The 12,902-nt window shown below is 40.9% G+C and overlaps 1 protein-coding gene across 1 annotated transcript; it reads right to left on the bottom strand.

The window, feature by feature from the left end:
- Positions 1 to 1,043: 1,043 nt before the first annotated feature.
- LOC122052389 (protein SCARECROW 1-like) lies at positions 1,044 to 4,282 on the bottom strand. The gene is made up of 2 exons (XM_042613886.1): positions 2,176 to 4,282; positions 1,044 to 1,831 (listed from the first exon to the last, which is right to left on the bottom strand). Exons 1-2 carry the CDS (start codon positions 4,002 to 4,004, stop codon positions 1,378 to 1,380), a joined length of 2,283 nt encoding a protein of 760 aa, XP_042469820.1. The 5' UTR covers positions 4,005 to 4,282; the 3' UTR covers positions 1,044 to 1,377.
- Positions 4,283 to 12,902: the final 8,620 nt, after the last annotated feature.

Here is a 12,902-nt window from a genome sequence, read left to right on the forward strand (position 1 = left end):
GAAAATGATTGCTCTCTATTTGAGAGAATAAGGAGTGAAATTGATCGAATCCCAACAAAAGCTAGAATAAGAACGTAGATTTAGCAAAGACAATTACTATCAGATGAGAGACACGATTAAGTTAGTCAACTGTTTACGGTAGACAGAAACTTATATAATCATGAAAATAGTTGATTTATTGTAGACAGAAACTTATATGATCAGGAGAATAGTTGATTTAAAAAGATTCAATTGACTAGATTCGCGCAGAATAATACTGTGGAGATAAAGTGCCTCCGAAGTAGTGATATAGGGGTTAGATTTTCTAACTGGCCTTAATCAGATATCTAAGAGTTGAATTTCAACTACGATATTGTTAGGATTTTCCTTCATTGGAATGACAATTATAACAATGATCACTTGGACAGAAAAGTTTTCATGAGTATTTTACTGATCGCTTAATAGTTTTGAAGGGTTTGATACTTACATTATAATAAAATAATAATAATAATAATTTGAAGTATATAAATAAAGAGCAAGTGTGTAGGTAATGGCATAGAGATAAAATATTTTTTTTCAATTTTCATGCATCTAATGATAAAATAAGCTTAACGAGGACAAGAAAGTGCTCCATGTTCAACCTTGCTGTTGTTTATTTTCAACCAAATTATTGTTTTATTTACCAGTTTAATTATTTTTTCTCAGTATAAGATCATCGTTAAGAATGTTTTGGAAGGGAATATAATTATAATGCAAATCATGTCGCAAGGTCGGCCCCCTTGTTTTTCCTCATTCTTATTTTTCCTCATTATTATTGTTCATGGAATCATAAATTATTACGTGGAAGCATCAATTTATTCATTTGTATTGCTTATATTCCCTGAAGAAGACACCAGCATTCAAAGGTGATATGACACTTGAAGCAGCAGTAACCTACAGAAGTCCAAATCCGCTGAGCCAAACAAAACACCAACGTCCTGCCTGTGTGCCATTCTTCAGGGCCCCTGCCCTCCCTAAATATTTTAACCCATGCATCAGAATGTGATTTCCTTAAACAAGACAAGTAAAAGCTGCATCCCAAATCTCTAGAAAATCGAGAATTCATTGCTACACAGATTACTCGATTCCTTCAACCATTAAGCAATCGAAATGAGTTGAGTGAGGGAGCGAAAGTCTCAGGGAGGGTACAGAGTTGCAGTGCGATGGAAAAGGACCCTACGCTGCCAGCAATGGCCTTGTCGAGGCAGAGGCCGCGTCGCTGCCACGCACACCTCGTCCAAAGCGTTCCACGGCAATGGCCAACTTTTGCTCGTTAGGCAACACATCAAGCATCATGCGCACAGGAATTGAAGACGACGAAAAGGATCAGGTGTTTTTTGTAACAGGAATTGAGCTTTGCTACCGCGTGGCTCCGACAAGGGTGTGATTTATGGGCCTCCAGGCGGAGGCAGTGAGGAGGCAGAGGTCCTTCCACCCGAGCTTGAGCGTGCCGTTCTCCTCCACCAGGGTGTAGCCGTCGGAGGGGAACATGCCGAGGAGGAGAGTAGCCTGGGCGGCGGCGTTGCCGGAGAGGGAGACGCCGCAGAAGCCAGACTGGCTCAGCTTCTCCCTCCAGTTACTGAACTTGACCTCGCCAGTGCGCGCTGGGCCGCCGACGGCGAGCACGTTGCGGATTTCTCGCGAGAGCAGCTGCTGCTCCACGATATGCCGCTCATGGCTGTCCTCGCTGTAGCTGGCGCCAAGCGAATCGAAGAGGGCGGAGTAGTAGTGGATCGCCTCCACGAAGCGGGCCAAGAACGAGCCCGATTGGCTCAGGTCCTGCTCCACCATCGTCACCACCTTCGGTGACAACCTGCAATTTTAATTACATGCAAAAAAAAAAAAACAAATCAATAAAAGTACTTCCTCCGCATCATCAACGCTTTGAAAGCAACAACAATACTAGAAGGAAAAAAAAACAAGAGAGAAAAAAAAACAGAACCCTTGAACCACTAAAATCATCCACCGAGAAATCGCAAATGAGGAAACTTGGATCGAGCGAAGAAGCTAACACCGTAAAAGGAAAGCTTAAAAGTAGGTGAAAATCGCGAGGTAAATAGAAAGGAGTTCTCATTTCGCTTGGGCACCAGGCATTGGCAATCGCACTAAAAAACAAAAAAGGAAGAAGAAAGAGAAGCAAATCAAGTGTCTGCGTACCTCTGCAGAAGCCAGAGGGTGTTGGTGTCGGAGCCTGTGACGTCGTAGAGTGAGTGGTGGAGCCAGTGCACCGCGATGGCCTCGCAGCGGGAGACGCCGAGGCGTTCCGGGTCGAGGTTGCCCGCCTTCTCGGCAAGGGGGACGAACTCGAAGGGGAGTCCGAGGGTATCGGCGAAGTCGGAGAGGCGCTTGCCGGTAGCCTCGAGAGCGTCCATGGAGGAACCAAGGCCAGTCAGGCGCACCCGAGGTGGGCCACCGGGGCGGGAGGCGAGGATGTGAAAGAGGCCCGGCCACTGGAGACCTTGCATGATGTCGAAGTCGATGATATGCACGCGGTCCTCGCGCTCGAACGCTTCCTGGATGGCTTGGTTGGCGGTGAAGTGGGAGAACTTGACGAAGGGGCTGATTCCGTTGAAGACCTGGAAGGCGGCAGCGAGGCGGTGGCGATGAGGCACGGTGGAGAGAGGGGCGTAGAGGCCGAGGCAGGAGCTAACTAGCCGCGCTGACATGGCCTCCGAGAAGTAGGCCGCCACGCGTTGCGCTGAAGTGCCGAAGGGAGTCGAGAGCTCGGAGATTTCGAGGAGCAGGCGGTTTGCCTCCTCCAGGTTGTCAGCTGACACCGCCTCCGCACACTGGAGAAGCAGCGTCAGCAGGTGTAGCCCCTCCTCGTCCCGCTTCCTCTTCTCCATTTCTACCTTCTTTTCCCTCGCCGCCAATGCCGCTGAAGTAGTAGCAGCAGCAGCCGTCGCCGCCGTAGCCTCATCGGACGAAATCGACGTGGAGCTCGGTTGCGGTTGTAGTTGTGGTTGCTGTTGAGGCAGCGGTGCAGGTTGCAGCTTTTCCGATCCAGCGCTGCTAGTAGCCACCGCGGGGAACGCGAACGGGGGCGGTGCGGGGTTCCCCCGCTTTAGCGACGGCGAGGCAATCTCCGTAACTGGGAGAGCCTCCCTCGCGTCCATCCTCCGCTGATGAGCCGACTGCGAGGTGGCCGGAAGAGACGGCAATGGCGGAGCCGGCGGTTGAAGCGATCTAAGCCGGAACTCCAGCAAAGCTGCTAAGCTTGGGTTACAAGGGTGCACGATCTCACGGACACTCTGAACTATCAAAGGTATAGAAACCTCCCCTCCGGCGGCGGAGCTACTAATAATATCCCGAATGATCCCGTCCACAAAAGCTGTGCTAGCCCCGGCATCATCGACCCCGCCGCCCCCTCCTCCAACGGCCGAAGAAGAAGCAAACTGGCGTCCAGCCGCCGTCTCTGAAGCCGGCAAAGCAATCCGATCATTCTCCGGAGGAAACAGCGGTAAACCAGAGAAACCACACACTGGCAGTGGTAGTGGAAGCGGCAGTGGCATAAGCGGCGAAGGATTCAACAAAGATGGAAGAATCGAGCTAGTGCTGCTAGGCAACAGGACGGAAGTGGCATCGACGGGAGACGGAAGGAGAAGAGGGGACGACTGCCCCAAGAGCGGAGGAGGGTTCGCGGATGAAGAAGCGGCGGAAGGAGAACGCCGAGGGAGGCGAGAGGGCGCACAAGAAGCGTCGTCAGGCTGCAAGTCGAGCTCGGACGCGAGGCGCTTCCTCACCATCTTGGCTTGCTCCTGCTGGTGCTGGAAGAGCAGTAGTTGCAGCAGCTCCTCTTCCTGCTGCTGGCAGTAGGAGTGCTGTTGGGAAGGCAAGAGGAAGAGGGAAGATTGAGGAGCAGATGGGGAGTTGGTATTAATAAAGGAGGAGGAAGAGGATGTAGTAGAAGTAGTAGAGATGGAGTTAGGGCGGTCCGTTGAGGCATGAGCTTGGGGAGTGGAGAAGAGAAAGGAAGTGGAGGCCATCAGCGTCACATAAAACAAGGGGAAGCAGCTCGGCGCATGCCACTTCGGGGCTTCGGCGGAGGAGAGGAAGCCAACAAGTAGCTTCAGCCGAGATTACAACAGCAGCAGCAGCACCATGCACCACCCTCCAGGCCTCCACCACCTACTTCTACCGCATCGCCTCGGGGCGTGCTCACGGACGAGATTGCTACAAGGAGATAGCGGCGGGAGGGTTGCGACACCCGCGCTCGGATTCGATTCGAGGACAAGAACAAGCAACAGGGTAGATTTTTTTATTTTATTTTATTTTATTTTTATGGTGTGCTTGTTCATCTGTCGACGAGGGGTTCAAGGATAATGGCGTCCTTTTTGCTCGGGGACACTGCTCTAATTTAATTCCTGACTCGGCTATTTAACTCACTCAATAAATAACTTAGACCTTGGCTTGCATTGCTATCGATGCGCGCCCCCGCCCTTTTTTCGCTTCCAATGAAAAGGTTCTCGATTCCTCCGTTGCATTGTAAAGTTTCAAAACTTTCTACCACCTTCTCATTTTAACCCTGAAGTCTCTACCGCATGCATTTTCTCAGCCTAACCCTGTACTCTCTACCGCATGCTTTTTCTCATTCTAACCCTTAACTTTCATGGGGGTCGATCTGGACGCAAGGTATGGTATTTGAGACCTCATCCATTTTTATGTGTAAGTTTCTTAAATTTGTATGATTACGAAGACGAAATAAGCAACATAAGAAATTCAATAAAAGAGAAAGAAGACATTTGACTATGCATCAAGATGAATTGCAAATGATGATGAAGTATGTTGTCTTTCAATTTTATGTCTTTACCAAATGATGATGAAGTATGTTGTCATTGATGGCATTCAATTTTAACATGTATTTTTTAATACAAATTTATCATTTGGGTACCAACTCAACTACTACCTGTAAGGTTATAAATGAGTTGAATCAAGTTTTAGGGTGTTCAAGCTTGTTTGATAATGTAATCAAACCGAGCTTAACATGAATCAAGCCTTTGAAATAATTGTTCAATTTTGACTTGATTTATTTTTTATGAGCTTGAGCTTGTTTGATGTTTGACTTGACCTTGATTCGTTTAGATATTATTGAACTCTCAATTCAAACTTGGCTTGAACTTGGTTCAAAATTGGTTCGTTTAGATGTTATCGAGCTCTCAATTTAAGCTTGTTTGATTGATTAAAATTTTTAGTTATTTGATTGGTAATTAAGTTTGATAATTCAGATTTATTTGTTTATTTAATATATTGATAAGAGTTTTATTAATGAATATAGTTCACGAATATTGTTCAGGAATGTTATCCACGAATGTTGTTCATGAACGTTATTTACGAATGTTGTTCATGAACGTTATTTACAAATGTTGTTCACGAAGTTATTCACGAACGTTGTTCACGAACGTTAACAAGTTGAACACATATGTGCTCAAGTTTGTTTGTTTTATTTAATGAGCTGTTTAATTTTATTTATTTAATTGAGCTTGTATATATTAAATAAGAGCAATGATATATTCAAGGAAAAGGTCAAGAATAGACATATGTATTTTTTAATACAAATTTATCATTTGGGTACCAACTCAACTACTACCTGTAGGACTATAAGCAAGTCGAGCCGAGTTTTGGGGTGTTCAAGCTTGTTTGATAATGTAATCGAACCGAGCTTAAAATGAATTAAACCTTTGAAATAATTGTTCAAGCTTGACTTAATTTATTTTTTTATGAGTTTGAGCTTGTTTGATGTTTGACTTGAGCTTGATTCGTTTAGATATTATCGAACTCTCAATTCAAACTTGGCTTGAACTTGATTCAAAATTGGTTCGTTTAGATGTTATCGAGCTCTCAATTTAAGCTTGTTTGATTGATTAAAATTTTTAGTTATTTGATCGATAATTGAGTTTGATATTTCGGATTTATTTATTTATTTAATATATTAATAAGAGTTTTATTAATGAATATAGTTCACGAATATTGTTCAAGAATGTTATCCACGAATGTTGTTTATGAATGTTATTTACGAATGTTGTTCATGAACGTTATTTACGAATGTTGTTCATGAACGTTATTTACGAATGTTGTTCACGAAGTTATTCACGAAAATTGTTCACGAACGTTAACAACCTGAACACATATGTGCTCAAGTTTGTTTGTTTTATTTAATGAGTTGTTTAATCTTATTTATTTAATTGAGCTTGTATATATTAAATAAGAGTAATGATATGCTCAAGGATAGACACATAAATTCATGATCCACCATTTAACTTTTTGTGGGCCCTATGAATTTATGTATCTATCCTTAGTTTTTTATTGAGATTTTTTCTTTGAGAATATCATTTTTCATTAAATAAATTTTTACCAAACTAAATATCAAACCTGTTTATAAATGCTTGATTTATTTAGAGCCCTACTTATCTGGGCAAAAAGTCTACTCTTGCATTATTTGAAGAAGAAAAAACTTCATGTTTTAAATGTCTTATTTAGCTATGCAAAGATTTGCATATGTGCTCCTTTTTTTATTATTAAATTTTGTTGCGTGATTCAAAAGTTTAAATTCATTAAGGTTTTGCATAGTGATAGGAATAAAACTATTACACGCTTGTTTTTGATATTCCAAGTGTACGAAGGTATCCTTAAAAACAAAATCAAAGAAAAATAAAAAGAAGTTAGAGGTTAAAGGTGATGATTCAACCCTAATTGAACGGACAAGAACCCCTTGCTAATTTCCAAGCCTTGTCGGATAAAGCAATCATCAAAATTAAAATCTTTAAAAGAGAGTCCAAGTTACCTGATCTTCAAATAGATCAGATAGAGTTGGTAGACGGATAATTAAATTGCAACAATAAGAAACTAAACAAAAAAATACAATGAGAAACTTAAATTACAACAATAACGATAACTAAAAAAAAATTAATAAATTCAATTAACTTTATTCATTAGTTTTGGGATGATCAATTTGGTCTCATAAAATATTTTATCGATTATCAGGATAAATAAAAAAACGTTCACAGCGAATGGTCAAAAAGTTTAACATTCTTTAATTGTAGAAAAAATTCTATAAATTCACAACAATAAAGATAACTAGATTGCAATGAGAATGATAATTAAATTAAAAAATAACAATGGGAACAAAATTTAATTAAGACAATGCTAATTAAGAAATTTAACATGATTTAGGAAGTTCTCCTAATTAATGACCCATCTCACTTCGGCACTGCACCTTTTACCAAAAAAAAGAATCTCACAATGAAAAGCTAACAAGTTAAAGTGTGTTTTACACGATTAATAGTGCTAAGAATATATCTCACAATAATTTGGGAGGATGACAATCACTGGAATAATTTTTCCTAGTTATAGGACCTACTTTTGAGAATGAACCTCTCAAATCTATGATCAACAATCTGTCTCTTTAGAAACTATGAAATATGAGTCAAAACAGAGAAAAAAAATGAAGAAATAACTCATCACTTTAAGAGAGACCTATCCTGACTTAGTCAATAACATAGTGGTTAGGTATCTGTTCACCTGATTCCAGACCGGAACCATAATCAATCTAGTTGGGGTTAGGTTTGTTACGCTTCAAGCCCAATAAAATTGTCAGTTCAATAATTTTTTATTTTTTATTTAATATATTTATAATGTTTAAGTAATATTAATAGTGTGTGATCATGTCCGAAATCTGAGAAGACGGAATTATCGGAATGACATGGTTAGAATGTTGACTGCATCTCCATGATCCGGATGGTGAGTTGTCTTCTATGTTGACCAAGTCATCATAAGTCCTCTCGCCAGCAGTACCTGTACCCAGCGACCGGGTTGCCCCGGTCCCTGATACCCTGATGCTCGAGGCGAGTCCCATGAATACATAAGTAGCCGAATAATAGTAGAATACAAGATGAGTACAGCGACGTACCCTGGCCCCTGGGGGCGCCCTCGGATGGGACACTGCTCTAGTTGTCGTGACCCAAAAGAGTAGGTGACTCTAATCAGGTTGGAGAGCTGGATCTGACGACGTGGAGCCGGACACGATGGAACAAAACCAAATGCGACATCGGCACGCAGGGGGGGATACAATATCAGCGTGTAGGCCGGGACAAAGTAGCAGCTCACAGGCCGAATAATACCAACAACAATGCGAAGGCCGAAACACAACACATAATAATGTCTCTCAGATCCAATAATAGTAGCACAAAAGCCGAAACACCATATCGGCATGGAAACCCAACCACAACAACGACACCATGTCAGCACAAGGGTTGAGCCAGCAAGTGGATTGTCGACCCCTGGGCTACCAATGCATGGAGGGTGCCAACCAAGGAGGTTGCGAAATGTGGCACTTGTCGGCAAGGCAATGGGGGCAATAAGGACGGCGTCGTGTGTGCGGAGGAGGTGGTGCTAGTGTGGCACAGTTGGCGTCTTAGCTAGCGGTGTCGGGAGGAAGCTCTCTCGGTGGAGATGGTCGGAAAGGCAAACTGTTGGACTCGTCGAGAGTGGCAAGGAAAGAGGAGCGCGAGAGGGGGACTTCTCCTTACGTGCGACCTCGGTGGCATCAGCCTAGAGACTGAAGGAGGCGACGACCCCCTCATCCTTGCGATGCCGGCGCAAAACCACCTACCCCACCCCTAGCGGCAGCCAAAACGCAGCCACTCTCATGAGGCCGCCTACGGTGTCCACCGTTAAGAGAAGAGGGAAAGGAGAGGTAGGTGGTGGCTTGCCGGCTACGAGGGGGAAGATGACATCAGCAACTGTCGGAGTAGGGGAAGGAGGGCGATGGCGGAGGAAAACCCCCGTCCAAACCTCGTGTTCCTCATGGTGGCAAAAAAGGCCCCCCTTCATTCAACGCATGAATAGTGCATCTTAAAGCCCTAAGCAACCCAATGACACAAATGCCCCTCTCTATTTATATAATCTCTCTTATGCCCTTATGCTACATCCGTATCATAAGCCTCCTCCTCAACTCTAGTCGAAGGAGGCACAAGTCCAACTGACTGGACAGTCTATCGCAAAGGATGAATCACTCTCGATAACTAAGTCAAATCAATGAACCCATCGTATAATTGTTAGAGTGTATACTAAAAGCCTAGCTTTTGGTATAAACATTTATCTAGAAATAAGAATCACATTGGTCAAATGTCTACATTTATGATAAATGTAGTTGTTCAATTAATTTATATTGTAGATAACATGGTGTGTGGTGTCACACACAGAGGATCATGTTATTAGTACCTTACAAATTATAAACAGTAGCTCACGACCATAATGGAAAGGAACAAACCATTGGAAGGTCGTAGTGTAATTAGTTATCAGTTTATCTTAACTATATAATTACACTAGTACACTTAGAGTGTATTGAGTAGGACCATTAGAGGTCGTTTTTTTTATACTGACTTTATAAAGAAACAAAGACCTCAGTTATTATGGAAGTGTGTGCTCTTAATCCTAATATAATAACAAGCACATATATTTGATATTTATTTCTTTAATTTATCAATGGGTGAGATTTAGTTCGATGAATCAATAAGCCTGATAAGTTGGGAAATGATATCACTTATAGTGTGTGTTGTTGATTATAGAAGGAAACTGTGTCCTAGTGATCTAGGTTGAGAATGTCCCCAAGAGGAGCTCATAAGGATTGTCATGTTAAACCCTGCAGGTGGACTTAGTCCGACATGACGATGAAGTTGAGTGGTACTACTCTTGGAGCTAGATATTAATTAAGTGAGTTATCAGTAACTTACTTAATTAGTGGACATTTGTTATCTTAAACACAGGGAGACTAATACACTCATAATAAGAAGGAGCCCAAAAATGTAATTTGGGATTGGTGTGGTAGTTCAATAATAATTCTTTAGTGATATGAATTATTATTGATGAAATTAAGTTGTGTGTTCGGGGCGAACACGGGAAGCTTAATTTCATCGGGAGACCAAAACCAATTACTCCTCTCGGTCCCTATCGTAGCCTCTCGTATATAGAAAATTATATCCATCCAAGTCCATCTTCTAGTTCATGTTGTTTGTGTTGCTTCACACTGCTGAAATTAACATGAACAGAACAACAACTCACAGGAAGCTTGTGAACATTTTGCTTACTAATGTTGATGTGTCAACGTGAGAAGCTGTGATGTGTCAACGTGAGAAATTTTGAGATGCCAACGTGAGAAGCTTGAGAAGCTTTGAGATATCAATGTTAAGCAACTCACGGTTTTTGCATGCAAATTAATTCAATGTGAGAAGCTTGTTTAAGCAACTCACGTTTTTGTTTGCAAATTCATGTGAGAAGCTTGTGTTTAAGCAACTCACATATTTGATTGCAAATTCACATGAGAAGCTTGTTTAAGCAACTCACGTTTTTTATTGCAAATTAAGTCAACGTGAGAAAAACTTGCCAATATTGATTAATGCTAAGGCTGATCACGTGGAATTAAAAGGAGAGGATTTTTTAATTTTAAATTTCCTTTTTACTAATCAATCATGAAGGGATTAAAATTATTAGAGAAATTTTTATAAATTTCTAGAAACAAATTAGGAAGTTTTAATTCTTGTGTGAATTAAACTTTCCTTGTTTTAGATTAGAAGTGGCCGGCCATGATATTTATGAGGAGGAAATTATTTTTTAATTAAATAAATTTTCCTTTTCATGACAAAAGAATTAAGGAAGTTTTTATTAAAATTTTCTTATTTGCCAAGACCAACGATTATAAAAGAGGGGGTAGAGGTGCCTTCATGGGAGAATAACTCTATTATTCTTCTCCTCTCTTTTCCTCCTTGGTGGCCGGCCCTAGCTTCTTCCTCTTCTCTTCTTATGGTCGGCGGCAACCCCTCTTGGAGCTCTTGATGGTGGCCGATTCTAGCTATGAGAAGAAGGAGAGAAAGGAGGTTTTGTTTCTTGCATCCCTTGGAGCTTGGTTGGTGGAAAAGATCTTCATCTTTTGGAAGCTTTGTGCTTGGCCGAAATTTGAAGAAAGGAAAAGAAGGTGCTTTTGTGGTTTCTCATCTCGGAAGATCGTTGCCCACACAACGTCCGAGGTTAGAAGAGGAATACGGTAGAAGATCAAGAGGTTTTTCTAAAAGGTATAATTAGTATTTTTTCTTTCCGCATCATACTAGTTATTTTTGGAAATAATACTAAATACAAGAGGCATATGATTCTAGTGTTTCGAATTTGTTTTTGATATAGTGTTCTTTTGTTTTTTTTCCTTGTGTTTTGATTGTTCTTTTCGGTTGACCTAAAGTTATCTTAGGAAATTAAATATTAGCTTTCCATAAAAGGTTTTGTCTAGTCGGTGGTGGTTGTTCCCATATCCAAGAAGGCCATGTGCCTCGCCACGTCAGTACTGGAAACCGATTATGGAAATTAATATTTAATGGAATTAATAACTTAGGTGATTTGGATCAAACGTGTTAAGTTTCGCAGCAGATCCAAGTCTAAACCTGAAAGAACAAATAGATTAAGTTTTGGATCAAATGTGTTAAGTTCTGCAGGCGATCCAAAATTTAATTTAAAAGAACACATGACAGCTAGGAAAAGGTTCAGACCTTTGTACAAAATTTTTGTACAGTGGAACCTCTAGGTTTTCCGAGTAGCAACCAACAATTGGTATCAGAGCTAGGGTTTTACCTCTGTGTATTTGGTATTAGTTTAATTATGCATATGTCATACATAATTTAGGTAGGTTAATAGTAGGATGTGCTAACTTTGTGGATGCAGGATCCAACTATTATGGCTTATAGTTATTATGTGTGTGATTGGACCCTTGGACATGTCAAGGGCATTTATATGTGTGTGCATGATTGTATTATAAAATACAGCAGGAGCTGTATTTAGTTTTATTAGGATTTTATTTTTGATCTAAATAAATGTACATTCCTTTTATGGAATATAGGATCAAAAATGTAAAATTATATTTATGTCGCGGATCGAATCTTGCAAAACGTGGAACCTTCTAAGGACCAGAGGCGCAGCGGAACTAGGAGCAAGATGGATGCGACAGCTAGACCCGGTGGCGGTGGCCAAATATGGCAGCAGCTTGGGATGACAACACACGGAGGACAACTAGAGATAAAAGCCATAATAGTTGAAAATTAGATTTTCTATTTATTGCTTTTATATTGTGCTGTGTGTGCATGTTGGTTTACATATTTAGTAGGCTAGCATAGTTAAAATTCCTCATTTATAAATAACTAAGTGGGAGAGAGATTTTTAAGTAAATCCCATGGTCTCCATTACTGGTTTGTAAGTGATGCAAACAAGCTTGCGCGTTGGCTCTGAGTGCCTTCCTCCATAACGGATGAGCTTGTTTGTGGATCACTAGAATAGATTTCCATTTTTGGATGACTATAGGAAGTTGATTAAGAGCGTGTGATCTTCCCCAACGGAAGGGGCATAATCTTATTAATGGACTTAGTGTCAAGTAATGGTATACACTTAGACACATTTAATAGTATCCTCCCCAACGGAGTCACTACTATCACTTGTGTGACCAAAGGGAAACCAACTATTGATTTGTCATAAAACTAGATTGGCAATATAATAAAATTAAAAAACCCCTCTTACAAATGTTTGAATTTGTATACATCCACACTAACGTGGCATACAAGATTCATGGTGTTTGAGATAATTTTATTTGTCAAAAGGTTATATTGACAAGATAGTCAATGGGTAAAACCTTCCTCTTACAAATGATGAATTTGTATACGTCCACACTAACGTGGCATGCAAAATTCACGGTGTTTGAGGTGTTGGTGAATTTAAATAATATTGTTTGAGGAATCAATGTTATTTTAAATTCAAAGAGTTTTGACCAAATATTTGATCAAAGACAGATCAACTATTAATTTTATTCGTCATAAAGTAAAGTTGACGAGATAATAAAATTAATAAATAAAATC

The sequence above is a fragment of the Zingiber officinale genome, chromosome 3A (genome assembly GCF_018446385.1).
Source record: "Zingiber officinale cultivar Zhangliang chromosome 3A, Zo_v1.1, whole genome shotgun sequence".
In the NCBI taxonomy this organism is placed as follows: domain Eukaryota; kingdom Viridiplantae; phylum Streptophyta; class Magnoliopsida; order Zingiberales; family Zingiberaceae; genus Zingiber; species Zingiber officinale.